Source organism: Vespa mandarinia, chromosome 10 (assembly GCF_050613455.1).
Source record: "Vespa mandarinia isolate Hongniang chromosome 10, ASM5061345v1, whole genome shotgun sequence".
NCBI lineage: Eukaryota > Metazoa > Arthropoda > Insecta > Hymenoptera > Vespidae > Vespa > Vespa mandarinia.
In genome coordinates this window covers 8,057,501-8,080,748 of record NC_140819.1, presented here as the reverse complement: position 1 = coordinate 8,080,748, position 23,248 = coordinate 8,057,501, and the positions used below count along the sequence as shown (strand labels likewise).

The window sequence follows — 23,248 nt, the reverse complement described above, 5'->3', positions numbered from 1 at the left end:
AAAGAAGGAAAGGAATATCTGTCGATCCTGAATAAAGAGAGAGAGAGAGAGAGAGAGAGAGATTTTTTATCAGAAGAATATGACAGAAAGAAATATTATCGAAAACAACGAATATTCTTTCTCTAACTCATTTCCTCTTTTTGCGTTTGGCCCTTTAGAGCTGGACCGAAGTAAAAAAGAAAAAAAAAGAAAAAAAAAAAAGGAAAACAAAAATAAAAGGAAAAAGTGGCCTGGCACAAACACATAAATTCAAACTTCATTCTCATGCGCCTTGGCCAAGAGAGAGAGAGAGAGAGAGAGAGAGAGAGAAGAACGAGAGAGCTACCGTTCAACCTTCGAAACTGACCCGTAAACAACCGACCCGCTTTCGTTCTCCGATCGTTCCAACTTATTTTTGGACAATGCCTCGTCTATCTCCTCCTCTTCCCTCTTTCCCTGTCTCCCTCTATCTCGCTCTCCTACCTTCGTGTTACCTTCGTGTTCTACCTTTTTCATCCTATTTAATTTTTTTTTTTCTTTTTTCTTTCTTTTTCTTTTTTTTTTTTATTTTATTTTCTTTGTTTGTTTGTTCGTTCGACGACCAAGTGTCACGTGATTTTGATATCGCATCGGACAAAAAAAAAAAAAAAAAAGAGAAAAGAAAAATAAAATTAAGAGTTAATATCGATCGAAAAGTTTTACCCACGTAAGTATGTATAAATCAAGAGAGGGGGAAAAAGTATGGAATCTTTTAAGAAGAGAGAGAGAGAGAGAGAGAGAAGGTTGATCTAACGAATTCATTAATTTCTTTGAGACGAATACCTCGATAGCGATATCGATGATGTCCTCTACGTATCGATCGTGCGTTAAATTCAATAGAGAAAAAGAGAGAGAGAGAGAGAGAGAGAGTCCATCGATCGATGACCCGTCTAAAAGGATTCAAAAGCCAGAACAGACTCTAAAGCGTGCTTTCAGAATGATGGCGACGAAAGGACTAGCGACCGGATAGATAGATACAACGCACGAGAAGAGAGAGAATGAATGAGTGAGTAAGAGTGTGAGAGAGAGAGAGAGAGAGGGAAGGACGAATGTGTTTACAGATAGAAGACGCTTTCTGACATTCCCAACGGTGTTATCAATTTATTTCCGACGTATTCAGTATACGTACGACCTTCTGAAAGGAACCACACCATCGTTCCGTCGTTCCTGCATATGGCTAGAAGCAGTTTCCTCCTTCATCTCCACCACCACCACCACCACCACCACCACCACCACCATTACGTTCTCCTTCCCCTACAGCAATAGAGTAAACCTCTTGCCAGCCATCGCTTTTCTCGATTTGCCTCAACGTCAAGGTACGTCTACTTATACGTAAGTACTTACTAAACTTACTTCTTACTTATCTATTTACGTACTTACATATGTACGTTTATGTACTCGAGATTACAATGGACAGAGATAGATACAGTTTAACGTGGATTCGGAAGAAGAAGGAACCCCTTTCGTTTCGAGGGTTCTACAACATTTTTTTTCTTTTTTTTTTTTTTTTTTTTTTTCTATTTTTTTTCTTTTTCCTTTTTTTTCAGCTAGATTTATTGCAGGAGTAACCTATTCATCGAGAAGTGCATTCAAATAGGATTTATACAGTAGTAGTACGTATGGTATATCATTTCATTTCAATCTTTGCGATACATGCACAATACTTACACGTGTACATACGTATTTACATACATACGTACATACATATATACTTAAAATTTAATCTATGGAATTTATCATTTATACATTTTCTATCCGTGTATAAACTTTGTAATAATCCGACAAGTAGATAGTTACGTAGCACGAACACAGTTAAAGTTCCACAATGATTTCGAAATGATCGTTGATTCGATCGTACCTAATTACGTGACCCCTTTTGACGAGACTACTATCCATATGGCATATACTCTACGTACATACGTATGTACTATAGATAGATAGATACATACATACGTATATACGTGCGAATTGCGACAGATTGCCCGTTAATTATGTGGGCTTATTTCGTGGGAATTTCCGATCTAATGCTATTTCTCCCCATTTGTCCTTTTATCACGTCGAATATTTTCCACGTTCGACATGGCATTTCAATTGATTCGTTTCACACGACAACAACAACAACAATAATAATAATAATAATAATAAAGCGTTTCAAGGTTATTTCTTATTCAATCGTTTCGTTAAACTTTGATGTCAATGTCGTTGTTTATTATCAAAATTCAATAGAAAATTCAATAATATTTTACGACGTATTATTTCGTATTTATATGTTTCTGTATATGCTTCTAAAATGAAATTCTAGTTGCGTTTACTCGAGTAATTCAACGATTTTATTACGTTTTGTTCGGTGTAAAATGATGCTTGTTTAACGGGAAACGTCTTGCACACTTTGGGATTTATCATATTGGAATAAATGCTTTTAATGTCACTCGAGAGGAACGATAGGAAAAGTCATGAACTTATCGCAACTTGGTAACGATTTTCACTACGAGCGAAAGGGAGTGTCAGATAAAGAAAGATAGACAGATAGACAGATAGATAGACAGACAGACAGACAGACAGACAGACAGACAGACAGATAGATAGACAGACATACAGATAAGATATATATATATATATATATATATATATATAGAGAGAGAGAGAGATAGATGGATAGATATATAGTTAAACAAGGGAAGAAAGAAAAAGATGCAGATGTCGACACGAAAATACCGTGCAAGGTAATACAATCGACAATTTACTCGCAATCGTATCGACAATAACGTTCTATTATCTTTCTCTTTGAGGATAGAAAGAGAAAGAGAGAAACAGGAAGAAAGAGAGAGAGAGGCAATAAAAGAAGATGAGAAAAAAAGAAACAAACAAACGAGATAAAATAAAATATAAAAAAGAGAGTTCCTCCAAACGGAGGAAGAATTTAGTTTTCTGAAGTCGTTTAAACGTTGAACAAACTCGTTTTTCTCTTCCTTCCTTTCTTTCTTCCTTCCTTCACGAGAGATAGAAAGATAGAAAGGTAGATAGAAAGACATAAAAAGAGAGAGAGAGAGAGAGAGAAAGAGAGAAATAGATAGATGTACAGATAGATAGATAGTAGATATGGTAGAACACTCGTGTTTTACTATGGCACGAGCGGTTTCGGTCATTATTCGAGGCAGCACGTGCGATACGTTCGCTTTAGTAGTATTTCTACGTTATATAGGCTCGTGCCTATAACCGGATAGTCGAGAAGAGGAACAAGAGGAGGAAGAGGAATAAGAGGAGAAAGGGAAAGGCTAGGTTCGCTTGAAACTCGTAACACTGGCTAGAGGGATGGTCTCGACGTTGAGGGATGGTGTGTCGTTTCGAGACGCGCACGGAATGCCTCGCGATACGTCTGTGATGCGCTCACGACGCGCGCATAACGTTCCAACGTGTAACTCCTATTTCTCTATCTTCATCCTACTTCCTCTCCTTCCCCCTCATCTCTCTCTCTCTCTCTCTCTTATATATAATACACACACAAACGCACGGACATAAATACGTTGTGAAGTAACGTACTTCTATCCGTTATAGAGTAAAGCTTTTATTTCTTTCTTTCTTTCTTTCTTTCTTTCTTTCTTTCTTTCTTTTCTTTTTCTTTTTTCTTTTCTATTTCGTATTTTTCTTATTAACAAGAAAAGATGATGGCAACGACGACGATGATGATGATGCTAATGATGATGATGATGATGATGATGATGATGATAATGATGATGATGATGATGATGATGATAATAATTACGGTGTTATTGGAGCATAAGCTGATAAGTTACCCTCGTTCGTTCATCCTTTCTTTTTCTTTTCCCTTTTACTTTCTTTTTCTTCTTCTCTCTTTTTTCCTTTTTTCCCGATAAAAATCACTCAACATGGTAACCTACATGAATCGTCATTTAATGAAAAATCGCTCATCAACTCTTCATTCCACCAGTGATTACTACTAGTCTCTTTTCTCTTTTGTGTCAACCGTAGTAAGAGATCACGAGCCGATACTAGTAGTCGGTGGTCCAAAGGCTGATGCAAGGATTAAGAAATGCTGATTCGTCGGGAAAGCCAAGCTCAAAGTTCACCCTTTAAAACGACGAGGACTACTACTACTACTACTACTACTACTACTACTACTACCACTATTACCACTACTACTACTACTACTACTACTACTACCACTACTACTACTACTACTACTACTACTACTACTACCACTACTACTACTACTACTACTACTACTACTACTACTACTACTACTACTACTACTACTATTACTACTACAACTACTACCACTAACTATCGAGTAGTTAGTGAATCGTCCTTTTCACGTAGAATATCGCGTTTACTCGCTAGAATCGTGAATTTTACGAAAAGGGAGAAGGAGAGATGGATAGATAAATAGATAGATAGAAAGAGAGAGAGAGAGAGAAGAGTAAGCGATAACATTCCCAAAGATGAAAGAGAAATGTTAAGGGTAGTAGCCAGAATGAGGTAGGAGTAGTTTAGTTTAACTCTCGACGAAAGGATTCCAATTTTATGTCCACTCTTTCTCTCTCTCTCTCTCTCTCTCTCTCCTTGGCTTCGCTATTTCTTCTTTACATTCTTTCCGTTCCTTGTCAAAAGCAAGTTTGAAGAGAGGAGAGACGTTTTAATTACAAGTTTTCCCCGTGTAAAATACATTTTCTCGAAACTCTAGTATAGTACGATTCGTATGAGAAGAGAAATTAACGAGGCTCTTCGTACGGCCACGGAGGTGGAGGTTGAGCAAAGGGACAGGGATTGGGAGGGAGGGAGGGAGGGGCGAATAGAAGGAGGAGAAAATTTCTAAGAGTAGTAATAAGAGGTCTGATTTATGATCGAACTTTAAGAAGCTACCACAGACTTGAATGGCTAAGGGAAAATGTATTCGGGTCGTTTACGAGTTTCTCGTCTCAATTAAGGATCATTGAACTCTTCACCCTCCCCCTCTCCCACTCCTCCTCCCTCTTCCTCCTTTCAATCCACACTAGCTCCTATTATTCGAAGGAAAAACATAAACCATTACTGTCGAGTACACAAAGCCCGAGCGATAGTATAACGTTAGTTGCATATTCTTTAGTTTTTATATTTATATTTGTATTTATTTTTATTTTCATTTTCATTTTCATTTTTACATTTATTATTTTTACATTTATCTTTCATGTTTATTTTTATTTGCTTGTTTTCTTTTTCTCTCGTCCTTCTGTTTTTCTTTTTCTTTCTTTTTTTTTTTTTCTTCTATTTTTTTTTTTTTTTTTTTTTTTTTTTTACGAACAACGACGATGATCTTCGTTTCGCAGCTAACTAGATTTTCAACCGGCTAATTACGAAGCTGCATACGTTTGAAGAGCTTTGCGAGATTCGACTTTGTTCGAAAAGTACTTCCTCGAGCTTTTCCTGGTAGCTTCATTATGTCGCGAGGAAGGGTGGCCGGGATTGGAACGTTAATTGGTCTCGCTTAATTATTCTTCAATTACATTTGCCGATGCTAGCTCACGATAGTACCTCCCTACTACTTCCCCTTTATTTCAGACTCTCTCCTTCTCTCTCTCTCTCTCTCCCTCTCCCGCCTCTCTTTCTTTACCGCTCTTTATCTTTGTCACTTTTGTTGATACACAGTACTCGTCTTTTTATTTGACTTTTTTTCTTTAATTTTTTTTTTTTTTTTTTTTTTGTCATTTCCTCTTAACAAAGACACTGATCTAACGCGTTCTCATGTAAATACTCTTGATTATGTATAATCTCTCAAACTAGTTTGCATAATTTTATTAAAAGTGGATCGAATAAAAAATGTTTATAAGCAAATAATTGTCTCTTACCTGTTCCACCCATAAATTCGTCGTCATGATCTGATTCTTTAGATTCTGTAACAAAAGAGAACGTAGTTTTTATAAAATCTTATCGATTACGAGAATGATTTAATTAATTTTAACTTTTGATCTCTATTCCTTTCACTCTTCATATCCTATATATAAACATAGACATACACACACTTACGCATGGATACTTTCTATATATCTCTCTTTTTGTTTAGGATATTTTAGAGAAGTCCGTATTCTATCTACCATGGAAAGCCTGGTCGGCTTTTCATTTTCCCTTTTGTGGCTGTCGTTGACAGTACATTGTAATTTCCGGTTTCAACGTCGGTTCGCAACTAATTGGATGACCTGGGAAGGTCGGTTCAGGACCTGTTTAGAACGTATGTTCATTCCTGAACGGGAGTTATACTATCTCCCTCTCTCACTCACTTCGAATAGTATATATTTCAAATATTAAATGTTTCTATTAATTGTATTAAATTGGTCATTAATTACAGACGGAATTTTCAATATTTTATATCTAACTAAACGATATCATATGTTATATTAAAAGTTTTTATTAAAAATGATTTATTGTTTAATCCAATACAATACTGTTGCATAGTATACTATGGTGCTGTTTATTTATTAATACAATAATACAAATTCCGACATTATTTATTGATATCAATTCAAAGTAAAAATATATGTAATAATAATTTGAGATTTCTGTCCAATACATACATACACATAGATACATGCATACACATTATAAACTTTCTATGATCTCTCTCCCTCTCTCTTTCTCTCTGTCTTTTATTTTTTTTTTCTATAAATTATACAAGAACATTGACGAGCAGACACCGGAACAATTAAAATGCTAATCGTACGAAATCTGATTTAATCGATGAGTAAGGACATTCGACTCGCAGCTTTATAGCGAAGTTCATGTCGTTGAGCACGGTCTGTTCATTGGAGAGGTGAATTATTTTTTGTCGTCGTCGTCGTTGGGAAAGAATGAGGTGTGGGTAAGAAGAGAGAGATAGAGAGAGAGAGAGAGAAAAAAAGAGAGAGAACATTTACATGCAAATGTGGTAACGCTGGGACAGGTAACAGAGTTTTTCTTCGTTTTTTAGATAGCACACAAGCGCACGTGCAGAAGTAACGAGCGACGTAGACACGGTACTGTTCTTTGCGAAAAAAATCACTCCCTTCTTTCTCCACCTTCGTCTCACCATAAACCGTGGGGGCCATGCCGTTAAAAAAAGAACAGAGAAAATTTCATAACTTCGCCAGATTTCGTGCGCATTAACGTTATTTTTTTCATCCTTCCTCTTTCGCATTTCGCGTGGAATAATAATTTTGTTGCTGTTGTTTTTATTACTTTTGTTGTTTATTTTTTTGTTATTTTCTTTTTTTTTTGTTTCGTTTTATAAAAATCAAACTTTACAAAGTTACTCGCGTCAAATATTTACCAAGTCTCTTTCATTGTAGTTCATTCGAATTATGTTTATTTCCATATGGTCATTTGAAGTTGGTAGGTATAAATTGAAGAGGAAAGATAAAATAAAAAAAAAAAAAGAAAAAAGGAAGGAAGAGAATTTCAAAAGATCTTTCGTGGTTCTAACAGGAAAAGGGCGTTTTTAAAATTTGTAAGAATCCCAAATCGATGGGTATAGCAACATCTCGATAGACGAAAGTTTTAACGAGTTTGTACGCCTTCTTACGGAGTAAAGTCGAACGTAACTCGAGGGTGGTTATGCAGACTGGAAAGTGGTCGAAAAGCTCCGATGAAAAGCGAATAAGGGATGATTTTACGCGCGAACTACGCCACTAGAAATAGCGCAACGTGCGCCTAACCTTCTTCACGTTTGCCATTTTTCCTCTCGACGATTCGGTATTCATAGTTACCGGGAGCGTCCCTACGTGCTTCGCATTTTAAAATGCTGACTGTTCTGCCGATTTATTTTAGAAGACCTTTTACCTTATTTTTTCCTTTTTCCAATTTTTTTTCTTTTTTTCTTTTTTTTTTCTTTTTTTTTTTTTAAGAAATCGATTTTATTTCATTATTTCTTTTTTTTTCTTCCGTGAGTACTGATTGGTACGAGACATTACGACAAAGCATCAAAGTGGTATCTATTATTTAGATAAAAATAATCGTCCGTTCGTTCGTTCGTTCGTTCGTTCGTTCGTTCGTTCGTTCGTTCGTCATAATATTCTTATGGCGAAATATAAAGGCAGTTGATAAGAGATAACAAAGATAAAGTATCGTTTTTAATCGATCAAAATGAATCGTATAGCAGGAAGTTACGTATACTATGTTTACGCGGATACGTAGTTAAGTTTCGAGAAGACCAATCGATTTTCGAAAATTCACTACTCCCGCCGAGGTACACCCTTTGCTAACACGGTAGGAACGAACCAATCGGCTTTGGCGTTGCGTTTGATCGATCGATCGCTTTGATTACCAGTTTAGGGCTTATCGCTCGCCGTTTGTTCGTTCGAGCAAGCGTGTGCGCGCGCGCTGACCCTTATTCGGGCACACAACCCTCTCTAAATCAGGGTCACTCGGTCGAAGCGTAAATAAGATCAACGAGCAACGAACCCCATCGACGCCGACGTTATTTATCCTTTGGTAGTATCAACTACCGACGATAGCTACGATTACTACGATTACTATGGTAGACGTTTAACAATGATTTTCGTTTACACGTATTTCTAAATTTTACGCGATAGAAATTGATCGATTTCAATTATAAAATATCGACAATAGATCGTATCGATATTGAAACCTTCCTTTATCTCGTGTTATTTAATTCGATAATCGACATGATCGTGACACTTTTTTATCGAGTGTAATCTAACAAATAGCGAATCTACGTTTTATCGTTTTATCCTTTCGTCGACAATAACGCGTTAATGCGTAACTCGTTCTTGCTCGTTCGATATGTATTATGTACACAGACATATATACATACATACATACATACATACATATACAGATATGTGTATGATGAAGGATACGCGTTATAAGTCTTGAAATTAGTCATGCCAGACTAAATCCTAGCGAAACCAACACGATTAGCTTCCAGGGATTACGAAAAGCTCTTGTGTCCTCTCGGTACACTGAGGATTAGATACGAGTACTTCCCTCTATACAATTATCCAATGTGAAATTTCCTTACATTGGACATTTGTCATGAAAATAACTTAACAAAGATCTATATACTTACGTACTTACCTATCTCCGATACTATAATTTTTTTTATTATGTCTTTTTTTTTTTTTTCTTTTTTTAACTTTTCTCATTTATATTATTTTTAATTCAGTATCATTTATCCCGCATTGTTATGGAATAATTACATTAAACAATTGTCAATTACGAACGAAATCATATGCGAAAACAATTGAGCCAAACAGTTATGATGCTTTTTATCATGTTTCTCGTTACTTTTATCTAAATGAATATATAGGAATAAATTTAATTATCGACGAGAACATAATAAATACGTGACGGCAAAGGTGCAATATTATACTAATGTAGTATTATCACAATTATACGATCGGCAGGTTAATTAATTTTAAGTTTTATCAATGGATTATACACGTATAAGCGCGTTCGTTCGTTCTATCGATCGATCGTTTTATTGATCGACGGTTAATTTTTTTTGTCCTTTGTTTGTTTTCTTTTTCTTTTTTCTTTTTTTTTTATCTAATTAAAATAACACATACACAGTAGTAGTGAATTTAATTTATAATTTGAATAATTTAAATGATTAATACCACCTAGACGAATTTGATGAATACATAAAATTCGGGGTGGCACACGACAAGAAGTTAAAAAACGGAGAGGCAGGGAGGTAGAAGAGAGAGAGAGAGAGAGAGAGAGTGAGAGAGAGAGGGGGGAGGCGGTAGGGGAAAAACGAATGATTCGTCAAAGCGAATGGTTAATTGAAACGAGTAGGTACGTCAATGTTTGGCCGGTACTCATTGCGTGAATTTCATTAGCCAGGACCACAGCGTATTACGGTGATTATACGGTTAGCTAATTAATCCAGCTATTATTCTCACCCATATACGGCGCTTTTCCGGCGTCGCGTGCGTCGCGAGCTTATAATTAACTGTACGGAAATGAATTTTATCATCAAAAAAAAAAATTATATATATATATATATGTGTGTGTGTGTATATGTATATATTTGATCGTTTGGCTGAAAATCGATTTTCGATTTTGCTTTCCTTCCCTTTCGTTTGTCCTTTTTCATTTCCCTTATTTTTATTCTTTGTTTTTTATTTTTCCTCTTTGTCTGTGGGCGCTCTATTTTCAATTATTCCTTCGTTGTTCGTTTAAAACGTTCTGTTATATTTTTTCCTTATTAGAAAAAAAAAGAAAAAAGAAGAAAAAAAGAAAGAAAGAAAGAAAAAAAGAAAAAGAGAAAAGAAAGAAAATTAATATAATTACATATTATTATAATATATTATACACGGCAAAGAATAATAGTAATGGTGGTAGTGGTGGTGGTAATGGTAGTGATATAGAACGAATTGGGTCAGACAATGAAAGAATACAAAGGGAAAAGCGACAGGCACGGGGGAAAAAAGTGTTCGTGAGTAATTGTTTCGGTAGTTAACATATTCAAAAGTTGAACTAAATCGTAAGACCAGAGAGAGTATATTGTGCGAGTAAGAGGCAAGAGTTGGTACTCTCGTTATTCGGCGTCGTAAATAGAATCGAACGTGACTCGAATGGTTAAAGACGTTTTCTCGTAATTTACAGGGAATGTGACTTTTATCGTTGAAACTCAAGGAATATAATTTACTCGTTGAATATTCAATACCGAGACTAGTTAGATAATATTGAAGAAGGAGGAAAGTGTTCTTGGCTAACGAGAGAAACCTGAAATTATTCAAAAAGAAAGAGATAGAGAGAGAGAGAGAGAGAGAGAGAGAGAGAAAATATTCAATAGGAATGGTTAAAAGAAAAGTACAAAGAACAAAATCTAATTTGTTTCGTTATTTGAGGATAGAAAAGAAATAGGAGGAGCGAAGAGAAAGAGAGAGAGAGAGAGAGAGAGAGAGAGAGAGAGAGAGGAAGGGTTTAGGGATCGTTGAAAGGTATATAAAAGGAGGGTTTTACGAGGTAAAAAAGAAAGGCGATGCCAGTTGGACAACGGGGTAGCAACGACAGCCGGTGCCACTTGCCAGCTCCGTGTCCAATATGCAAATCCTTCCTCTTCGTAAGCGCGAAGAAAATATATTCTATAAGAAGTGAGATTTCCCGAGTAGCTTCGTTTACTACACTATGGTTCTCCTTCATCATCATCTTCTTCTTCTTCTTCTTCTTCTTCTTCTTCTTCTTCTATTTCTTTTCCTTTCTTTTCTTTTTCCTTTTTTTTCTTTTCTTTTTTCTTTTTCTTTCTCTCTCTCTCTCTCTCTCTTTTTTTCTTTTTCCATTATCTTTTTTATTTTTTCAAATCTCCAAAGTCGAGACGCAATTACGTTCCGTTCTACATTTTATTTAAATTTTTGCGATGCGAGAGATCCCAACTTGCATGCTCCCGTGAAAGGGAAAATTCTCTCTCTCTCTCTCTCTCTCTCTCGCTATTCTTTTTTCTTTTCTATATTTTTTCTTTTTTTTTCTTCTGCAAAGAGCTGCCATGATGTAGACCATTAGTCGCTGAACTTCAGCTTTCATCGTTCCTCTCTCATAACTGCTTCTATGATGTTAATTCGTTATTAATTATAGCGAACCTTTCTCTTTCACAATCACGCACACACACACACACACACACATATATACATATATATAATATTCATATATATATATATACACATGTACACTGAAATATATATGACAGCTTTTAAATGACTTCGATCATCGACCCCTTTTGAACAACGGTTAATCGGATACGGAAAATCGATTATTTACGATCATTTATCGCGCGTATATTCATTTTAATGTATAAACAGTCGAACGAATATAACTAATTAATACGTATCGTTAATCGATGCCATGGAAAATTAATATTGAAATGAAATAGAAACGTGTTGTTCGATAGATCATTTGAATGATGATAACAGGGTGACAGGTAAAGGGATTGGAATACTTTTTCCACATATGAAAGAAAAAAAAAAAAAAAAAAAATTGAACGGACAACAGAGCTTTTCCAAAATGTTTCCCAGTACTCGAAAGCTCTCGGTCAGCAACCAGTAAACATTTTGCAGTTGACCGTACAGTTTTTGAGTACAGTTTCGAGAGATATTTTTCTCTCTGAATGTGCTGGGATTCGCGGCTATTCTCGTAAAAAAGAAAGAGAAAAAGGAAAGAGAACGAGATATATATATATATATAAAATTATATTATATATATATATATTGGAGAGGAATGAGACTATCAAGAATTTATACAGATCGGTAGTAATCTGTCAAAAACAGCTGTTTCCTCATTGATTCATTGCGACGTGGAAAACTGAAAAATATATAAATATAAAAGAATTCCCTTGTGATCTGAGTCTTTCTAAAATTTCCAAACTGTTTGTTTCTTACTAGAATGTCACTATATATATAAAATTTCTCTGTCGAAAAATTCTCAAGAAATATTTTATATCGTCGTATCAATGTACAATATAATATAATATTATTTCAAACATTCTTCGTACATGACAATTTCAATATATAAACTCCCCGTGGTTTTCTTCCTCGCAACACGTACTTCATAGAGTTTGTATAGGGATTCGGATAGGGATGGGGACAGGGGAAGGAGGGGGAGGGAGGGAGGGGAGGAAAAGGAAGGAAGAGAAAAAGGAAATAAAAATGAATGAAAGATAAAAGAAAAAAAGGTGAGGAAAAAAAAAGGAGTAAAGAAAATAAAAACGTAAAACCGCACATTTTCGCCGGCAAGCGCATAATGAGATGATCCCGTTTTAAACTTGCAGATATACGCTAGCACATGCGCTACCGGCTGCTCTCGCGGTAACACATTTACGTATGAACTTATAGCTACGTAATGAATGGTAGTCGGTGTATCTGCTTTGTATATGTATGTATATATGTTTCGAGGTAGATAGGTAGGTAGGTACGTAGGTAGGTAGGTAGGTAGGTTGTAGATGCATAAAGAGAGAGAGAGAGAGAAAGAGTGGGTGGGTGAGTTGGGGGATATAAAGGGTGGTAGGACGCGAACGCGGCTCTTTCGGCCGACGCCTATGAATAATGCAGAAAGTGTGCGAGTATGCCATGACGCATGACGCTACTTCGTTTACGTTTGTATACACGGCACTCAGGGAACGTCATATCCCATGAATCGACAACGAATTCGTCCTTCCGAAACTCCTTTCCCTCTTCTACTCCTTCTACTATCTTTCTCTCCTTTACTTATTTTATGTATATATATATATATATATATATATATATATATATATATATATATATGTATATATACATATATATATTTTTTTTGTTCCCTTTTTTTTTCTTTTATTTCAGGTTAACAAAGAAGACCGAGAAAAGACTGAAAAATCTGTTTTCTGTTTTCGTCGATCTTAGTCGATGTCTTGGTCGCTGTTAAATCGCATAAGTTTTTCGTGAATCGATAAAACTCAATCCAATTCGCATAATCTTATATCGATTATGTTATCTCTTCTTTCTTTATCTTTTTCTCTCTCCTTTTTTCTTTCTCTTCGTAACAATGAAAAGTTTTGTTTTCATCTTTTTTTCTTTCTTTCTTTCTTTCTTTCCTTCCTTCTTTCTCTCATAACGCAGATATCCATGTAGAATTTACATATTTATGAAAGAAAGAGAGAGAGAGAGAGAGAGAGAGAAGAAATCTCGTCACAATGTTTTCATTGAGTTCATACGAAACGAATGGAAAACGTTTCGTTGATGCTTAAGAAATCACGATTGGTTCTTTGAATTTCTAAAAGTAAAAAAGTTCAAGGAAACAAATGTCACGTTTATTTTCTTCAGATACATATTTTATTATCTCGACAGACGTACTCTCATTAGGATACTTTAATTAATCAGAAATGTCAAGATTCGTTTGGAAAGTTGAATGCGAACTCGACCCTTTTACTTTTTCTCTAATCAATTGTAATTATCACGATTAGATTTGTTAGAAGATGCATCGATGTTGATTGATGTCAATTGAAAAATATAAGAGAATCGAAAAGATGAGGAGAAGGAGATAGAATTAAAATAAATTAAAGGATAGATTAGTCGGTCAATTGAGATTAGCGGAATATAATAGATTAAAAAATCGAAGCGTAGAATTAAATTCATTCGTTAACGGCATATAGAAGAAAAAAAAGAAAAAAAAAAGAAAAAAAGTAGAAAAACCAGTAAGTCTATTAATCTCAATTATTTTACAAAAGAAGGAAAAAATAAAGAACATTAAAAATCAATGATATCAAATATTCAAGTTTAACAAAGGATAAATCTGATAAACTGACGCCGATCGTGTTTATCCAAATGTTGGTGATTTTGGTGATGAATTAGTGGCTTGACGTCATGAAGTTGTTAATAGTCGAACGAACGAACGAGTACTTACTTACTTACTTACTTACTTACTTACTTACTAACTAACTTTGGATATAGAGGTAAACGTATAGTGTTTGATGAATGAGTAAAGGGTTCGAACGAAAGCTATTACTCTGATAGACAAAGAGAAAGAGATAAAGAGATAGAAGCGAGGATGGTCAAAACGATAGACCCTCCGGAGGTGGGCCTTTGGAGAAGTTACATAGAAATCCACTCAACGTTTGTCGTGATCGGCACTCGGATTTCTGACAGAATGTTGTCAAAAAGAAAAAGAAAAAAAAAAAAAAAAATAAAAAAAAAAGAAAAAAGGAAAAATGAAAAGCGAATCACCGTTAAGTCGTTTACAGCTTTCATTGGTTTTCACGTTTAGTATTAACACGTTTATCGTTTTTTTTTTTTTTTTTTTTTTTTTTGACTTTCTAATAAAAGAGAGAATGAATCCTCATAAAATTTCAACCACGAAAGATCTTTCATCATTTACTTAAAAATCTTTATAAACTTACGTACATATATCTATATAATATATATCTTCGAAAATCGATCCTTCGAAAATTTCTATCCGAAAGTGATACTTCAATTTTTATTTATTTCAAGAGCCTCGTAGATATATCCTTTACCCTGAACGAATTTGATATATCGTAGAAAGGCCAAGCTTGCATTTCCTTAAATCCATTTTAACGAAATATTTCAAGTACGGTTATAGAAGCGTACGCGGTATCGACAGGTAAATAACGCTTCCTTTTTCACGTAACATCGAATTGCTCCTTTTATCAAAATTGAAAATGTATATTTTTTCCTTTTTTATTTTTTTATTTTTTTGTTTTGTTTTGTTTCATCGAACTACATACCTATATTACATAGTTTATTTGAAATGCATTAGGATTTTTTTTTTGTTCTTATTTTTTTTTTTTTTTTTTTTTACATATATATATGTACATATACATATGTATTGTAAATGTATACGTATATATGTATATATAATATGTCTGTATTTATAATATTTTCGATTTTATTAGAAAAAGGAATATAACAGATTGAAAAGAATCTTTCGAATGATCATGATATATATATATATATATATATATATATATATATATATATATATATATATAAAAGGATGACACATAGAAGAGACAGTTAAAATAATCCGACGATTTTTGTTCGAGGTTTCTCGATCGTACGAATAGGCGGTTGAGCAGGCATCGAACAGTTAACGAAAAAAAGTCCTCGTTTGGTCGAATCGTTAGCGGCGCCGTTATGTTCCATACGAGATCGTCCGCCTCGGGGACAATATTATATCGATTGCAACGGAACGATATGGCTTGAATAGGTAGAAAAAAAAAAAGAGAAAAAGAAAAAAACAAAGAGACAGAAAGAGAGAGAGAGAGAGAGAAAGAGAGAGAGACCAAGAATGTATCGTTCTTCCATGGCGATCAATCTCTCATTAAATGGAATCTCAACGAAACGAATTTATACGAATAAATAGTGAGAATTACCTTTTTTTTTTTCTCTTATTTTTTATTGATTATTAAACATATAATAAATAACGATAAACGAGCATAATATTAAAAATAATAATTTAACTTTTTGGTGAAATATCAATGGAAGAAGAAACACACAAAAAAGAGGAAAAAAGAAAAAAAAGAAAGGGAAATATATAATTACAATCGACAATTGATCGTTCTAATATTTTTGCTCGAATATATATTTTTCTAAAAAAAGAACACGTAGACTATTGGAAATATATAATCCATGAAAAACACTTGGCGCCAAGGCTCTGCATCGTCTGTCTTCGATATTTCAAACGAGTTATAAATTTTTAGTTTTATCGTATCTACACACAAACGAACAATCTCTCTACACACACACACACACACACACTCACACACACATACACATATTACACAGACACAAATATGGACAAAAGGAAAAAGAGACAGAGAGAAAGAGAAAAAAAGAGACAAACTAATGAACTCGAGGTGAGACCGTGAGATTTAATATCGCAAAATTTTATACCTTCTGTGTTAGAGAGACAAGAGTCCCGTAAAAATAAATTCTTTCGAAATCGTTAACAGTTTAAATATCGACAATTCAAAAATCTTCATTTTGAAACGTTTAAATTGTTCGTCTGTCCCGTATACGTTGGAATATAAAATTTATTATAACGTTAGGATGGGTTTGTTAGGAAAATTGAATAATAATCGAATAATCGTGTTATAATGGAATCAGTTGGAAGTCAGTGACGTTATCAAAATTCTATAAAGATGAGTCGAGGTTTCGGGCCGGATGGGTGACAGCTGACGGAAATTATAATGAATCTCATCGTAGCATCCCTTGCCTCTTCCTCTCTCTCTCTCTCTCTCTCTCTCATTCTCTTCCCCCCTCTCTCTCTTTCTTTCCCTACCTTACCTCTAGCCTATGCTTACTTGTATAACCAAGAGACGGTTTACTTGCCGTCGTCTATCGCGGCCATTAACCATGTCGACTTCGATCTTCATTAAAGAGTCGAGATCGACGAAGTTTAAATAACCGGTGAGATGCTTCGAGCAAAATTTCCGTGACTATCGTTCATCACTGTTTCCGGATACTTCTTCTTTTTTTTTTTTTTCTTCTTCATCCTTTCTCTTTTTTCCTCCTATAACTCGTACTCTCGATAAATTTCTCTCTCTCTCTCTCTCTGCCTCTCTCTTTCTCTATCTATCTATCTATCTCTAACTATCTTTTTTCAATTTTTCACGTACATATAAAATTGATAAGATTTAAAAATAAAGATACTTAGAGACTCATCGAAGTGGATAAATTTATATTGATTTCAGCAAACCGATCGGATTAACATCTAATCCACGGTATGGTTTAGGGCTATCGATATCGTTATTAATCCAGGATGGAAATTTAGCTGGCGTAGTAGATGCTAGCTTACAGCAAACGTATTTACCAAGCTATAATATATTATCCAAAGTACAGAGAGAGAGAGAGAGAGAGAGAGAGAGAGAGAGAGAGAGAGAGAGAGAAAGAGAGTGAGAGAGTGAGAGAGTGAGAGAGAGAGAGAGAGTGAGAGATACCTTTAGCATCGTGCAAAGTACCTATCCGGAGCTTTCGGTTATTAGCGCTATCACAGTACAGCTAGAATCGACCATTAGCTGGCCGTTCTAGTCCTAGATATGTATATATATATATATATATATATATATATATATATATACACATATACACATATATATGCACTCGTCCCTATAAATCTATATTTCAGAACAGGCGACCAAGTAAACGAGCATTACGTATTCATATCGAGAAGAGAACATCGTCCAATTCCAGCATCTTCCTGAAACTGGCCCATAGATTCATCCCTTTTAATACCCCAACCATCTCTAACCCCGCGATCATCCTTCTCCATCCTCCTTAAAACCTTCCTATGAAATGCTTTTGATTTATGAGAGAAATATGTGTGCATCGACTAAGGGTACACTCCTCCCGAATGTATATTTCATCCCCCTCGCGCAGATACCGTCGACGCGCGAAACGAACAAAGCGAAACGTTAACCGTCCTTGAATTAAAAGGCCCGAACGAACGTCGACGTGAATTTTTGTTTGTTTGTTTGGTATGTGTACATAAGCGCGAGCGCGCACACACTCATTCTTTTTTCCTCTCTCTCTCTCTCTCTCTCTCTCTCTCTCTCTCTCTCTTTATTTTTCTTTTTGTCTTCTCTCTCTCTCTTTTTTTCTTCTTTTTTTCTGTTTTTTTTTTTACTCTCTTTTTTTCATTTCTTTTTTTTCTCTCTTTCTCTCTCTCTCTCTCTCTCTCTATAACACGATACCACCAGTGATAAAATTTTCGAAGGGAATTTCGAATATGGGAAATAGACGATAATTACGTTTCTACGTGTGTCACTCGTTGAAAAATATCACCGGATACAATCGGAGAAAATCATTTGACGTTAGTTCGCGAATGGAAATTTGGAGAAACGCTGACTACTAAAGGATTTCCTAGAAAAGTCATAAAGCTAAAACCGACAATAAAACTGTGCCATTAAATGCAGCCGGATTTTGGATAAGTGTAGAACTTTGCGAATAGACGAGTTTTATCGTCGGGCACGTTGTCCAAACGAGTTGAGTCTAAGGTATTTGAAATTTCCTTTGATTTATTTTTCCTTTTTCTTCCCCTTCTTCTTCTTCTTCTCCTTCTTCATCTTATTCTTTTCATTTATGTTAAATCCTTTTCTTTTTTAATAAATAATTACGATCGTGTCAAAATAATTCATTTCGAGAATGATATATAGAAAATCGTTGGATCAACAAAAATTTAGATCGATTGTTTGTTTGTTTGTTTGTTTTTTTTTTTCAAATAAATTATTACGATCGTGTCGAAATAATTAATTTGAGAACAATACATGGAGAATATTCGTTCGATCAAAAAAAAAAAAAAAAAAAAGAGAGAGAAGGGAAAAAAGAGAAGAAAGAGAGGAAAAAAATATGAAATAGAAGGAATATAAAAAAAAAAAATCTTTTATACGTCGGAAAACGTGGAAGCCATTTTAACGAAGATAAAATTTCATATTTAGCCTTAAAACATTTAATCCTGTGGTTAAAAACGTATTCCCTATCTGGGACATTCGATATAAAAATAAATAAAAATCAGAGAGATAGAATATTGATAAGTTTAACCTATCGCCAAAGAGGTGGATCGTGTGTACCGACGAAAGGCTTTCCCGAAATAGGGATTGGAATCACAATGGCGTTTAATTAAAACGTAGCATTCACTCTGACCGTTACCAGAGTACTCTGCTGGCTGGTGAAGTTACCTCGCGGTATTCTGCCTGAATGAATTTAGCTGAGAGTTACGCTTATATATGTACGTATGTATGTACTTATGTGTATACATATGTACGTATCTATGTATATATGTATGTATGTATGTTGAATACACATGAGAATTTCTTTTTTCTTTTTCTCAAAAATTTTTTTTTTCTTTTTCTTTCTTCATTTCCCATATAAAATATCATCCCAATGAAAATGAACCGAGATCGTGATCTTCTCATGTCGTAGAAATTAATCATCGTATATCAGATTTTTCTTTTTATTCTTCTATACCGTGACCCTCTCTGTGTGTGTATAGTTTCAGAGATTTTTCCAAGATCCAATTAATTACGGATTTCTCTTAAGTGCTTCATTTCCCACGTGAGGTTCCTAAGGAACAAAGTTCCATATCGTCGGTGTCTCTCGTTTTTCAACATTTCTCTTTTTCCTTCTCTTTCTTATTCTTTCTCTCTTTCACTTTATTTCAAACAGTAGATATACAATAAATTTCTGTCTATCGGATTAGCCTACTTTTACTCCGCTAACATCACCTAGATAGAACACTAATCTAATCTAATCCAAGTTGACCTCCAATTTAGGAATGCCGAGAATCTCGATTTGTACTAGTGCTATGTGTAAATGACTATAGTCGTATGTAGAAACTTATATATATATATATATATATATATATATATATAAAGTTTGTGTGTGTGAAAATGAGAAGATACATATACTTATATGGAGAGAGGGAGGGAGGGAGAAAGAGGAAGAGAGGAAGAGTAGCTAATGTGCATAAGCTCCAATGAAACGAGTAAGCTTCCGCATGCCTGTATCATTAGTGCGGTTTGATATGGATCCGGAAATCCCTGTTTACCTTGGTCGAAGGAAGCGGAAGTGTTTTACTTGATGGATGCTAACCAAAATTTCCTCGGCGAACTGATTTCGCACTTTCCGTAAAATCATTTTACGGAAAATCCAGTTTCATCGATTTTATGATGAAAATTTTTCGACCTAATGGATGTTAAATAAGAGAAGCATTGTGGTATATAAAGTTTTGACGGATCGTGCTATTAATGTCGAATGAACGTTAAATGGATCACTTACGTAAAGTAGATAAAGTGATATTGGTTTCGTTAGATAGATGAATCTTAAAAATCGAAAGGAAAAGAGAAAGTAATAAAAAGAAAAAAAAAAAAAGAAAAAGAAAAAGGAAAGAACAATTATAAAACATTTAAAAAAATACTCGCTGTTAATTAATTAAGTATTAATATTGTCTGTTTAATCAGAACAAATATTTATTTATCGTTCCATTCGGCATCGTATACTTATTTACATACGTTCCGATAAAATGTTTCGAACGCAATTTAACATTTCGAACGTATTACACGGTGTACACGAGAGGTCCGAGAGAGAATTTAGAACAAAAAAATGATAATAAATAAATAAATAAAAATAAAAAAAAAAAAAAAAAAATAATAAAAGGAACTTTCGTAGGAAAGGAGGATAAACGTCTTCCGATTTTCGTGTTCCACGAGAATCCTGCCTGGGCGGCCGTGACGTTCCATAAATTCGTTCGAGATAAAAATCTTGGAATTAGTATTCCGAGTGGCGTGTCTAGAGTTTCCAGCTTAAGTTTCGAATCGTAGATCGAGAAGATTTCGTAGAGTGAGAAAAAGAAAGAGAAAAAGAGAGAGAGAGAGAGAGAGAGAGAGAGAGAGAGAGAGAGAGAGAGAGAAAGTTTTGCCATTCACTTCGATGGCTGATCATTAATTTACCTCTTCTACTTGTTCTCTTCTTTTTTTTTCCTTCTTTTTTCTTTTTAATTTTAATCAATGCCGCAAGTATCTTTTTATTTATTTTTTGTATGTATATATTTATAATTTTTTTTTCTTTTTTGAATTAACGACGACGAACATAGTATAAGTGAAAAGATCAGAGGATCCCAGTGGAGTCTCATAAATCAGTCGATCTCGATCAAAAAGTAAATCGTAAAAGAGAGAGGATGACGATGAACGATTTAACCGAGCGAGTCGTTTCTCTTTCGAGAATCTCATTAACGTTAAGCTACACGCACGCGCTATGCTTTAATTAAGTTCGCCGCTCGTTATCCACCTTACTACTTGGCGAATAAGAAATGGAAAAATGGAAAAGAGAAAGAGAAAGAAAGAAAGAAAGAAAAAAAAAATGAAAAAAAAAAAAACAAACAGAATAGAAAGTGAATTAAGCGTTGCGACTTTAGACGAGTTTATGTAGAATTACGTTCGTAATTTCTTTCGAGAACTATAGAATTTTTAGATTGAAATTTTACAGAAAAAAAATATTTTCTTTTTCTTATTTCCTTTTTTTTTTTCTTTTCTTGTCCTAATTAATAATAATTCCCCCACTCCATCCATTTAGGAAATAATATTTCGATAAGATATATTCTAAGGAAGGAGAGAGAAATTACGTTCGAGCGTTGTTCTATAAAAATGTTCCCCCATTGTATTTTCCGTTCTTATAAAAATTTTTTCCTTTCATCCTTTATCATGCTTTAGATTAGAATTCTCTTATTTTTTTTCTTTTTTTCAGATTTTTCGAAAGCAAAGATTTTTCTTTGCAAACCTTTTCCTTTTTATTTATTGACGTTCGCGCTTTAGAAGAATGGTGAAACGCAGCGACGTGAAAACGTCAGGCAAACGGAAAAGGTGTTCTTGCAGTAAGAAAAGCAAGGAAAAAGGGATGTACATACGAGTTTTGAGAGTGATATCACTACCAGCTAGTTCTTCATATATATGTGTATATATATATATATATATATATATATTTTTTTTTTTTTTCTTATCAAAACACCACCATCTTTCAATATATTTTTTCGAAAAATATTTAAAACAAAAAGAAAGAAGGAAAGGAAGAAGAAAAGAAAAATCAAAAAGATGATGAAGAAAAAGGTAGAAAGGGACGCTGAAGTAGTGGTTTTAAGCTTTAGTAGAATCGAACAAATGTTTTCCAACGGCGCGTGTGAAGATCGATAATCGATAGGTAGAGAATAGTACACGTATGTATTTAATCATCGATACGTATATTATCTCGCACCAGCTGCAGAAAAATTTTGTAGTTGGCGCGTAAAACAAAACTTGGCGTCGGTGAATTGCTAGTGATATATATGATCTTGACGAGATGTATATATATATATATATATATATAGAAAAAAGAGAAGAGGAAGAGAAAAGAAGGGGGAAAGAAGAAGAAAAAAAAAATAAAGAGAAAGAAAAAATTATGCGTCGGTGTGATAAAAAAAAGAAATGAAAAGAACAAACGAGTTCCCTGCGTGTAGAATATAATTAACATAAATTTTTATTACTTACTTAATTTCTCTAACAATTAAAATTTATCGGCAAGAAGAATCTTTATCTCTATCTCTATCTTCCTTTTTCTCTCTCTCTCTCTCTCTTTCTCTTTTATTTTCTTCCTGCCATTGTTTACTTAGGAAAGCAATTTAAAAAAGTCGCGACACGCTGCCATGAGTTTCTTCTCGTGTTCGAGCAAGTATTTGCCATTAGTTTCTTTCCTTTTCTTTCTTATTTTCCATCCCTATCATTTCCTCTCTTTCGAGGGAGAAAAAGAGAGAAGAGAGAAAGAGAGAGAGAGAGAGAGAGAGAGAGAGAGAGGGAAAGAGAGTGAAAGAGAATACAAAGCTTTGTAGGAAAAAGAAAGTTTTATTTTTGTTTCGACTCGCTCTGTAAACACAACAGGAGGGGATAAAATTTGGCTACACGCATCAGCTAGGATACATGTCTCGTGAACGTCGAAGCAACCTTTCTCTGTTACTCTATATTGCTACAAACGTTATCGTACTACTTATTTGTCTTGCAACGTGAGTACCGGGTACGTGTAAACATTCGTTCGTTCGTTGAACCCTGAATGTATGCATTTTTATAAGGCAAAAAAAAAAGATACTATATAATACTATAATTCTTATATTTTATATATATATATTTTATCTTTTTTAATATTAAAATTTTTAATGTTACAATTTTTATTCTGACAGAAATAATTTCCGTAATAATTTCGTTATATCTCGAGGAGGGAGAAAATATGAGTTG

General features: G+C 34.3%; 2 protein-coding genes across 5 annotated transcripts in view; one reads left to right on the top strand and one right to left on the bottom strand.

Moving 5' to 3' along the window:
* LOC118445598 (putative carbonic anhydrase 3) overlaps positions 1 to 23,248 on the top strand; it is a 72,149-nt gene that overhangs the window by 7,020 nt on the left and 41,881 nt on the right. The gene's annotated exons all lie outside the window — the stretch shown is intronic.
* The window catches only part of nAChRalpha4 (nicotinic acetylcholine receptor alpha4), a 135,930-nt gene that overhangs the window by 78,071 nt on the left and 34,611 nt on the right, over positions 1 to 23,248 (bottom strand). For all 4 annotated transcript variants that reach the window (XM_085659630.1, XM_035875312.2, XM_085659632.1 and 1 more), the window contains exon 3: positions 5,862 to 5,906. In XM_085659630.1, coding sequence (XP_085515756.1) covers positions 5,862 to 5,906 — 45 coding nt within the window. The remainder of the gene's footprint in view (positions 1 to 5,861; positions 5,907 to 23,248) is intronic.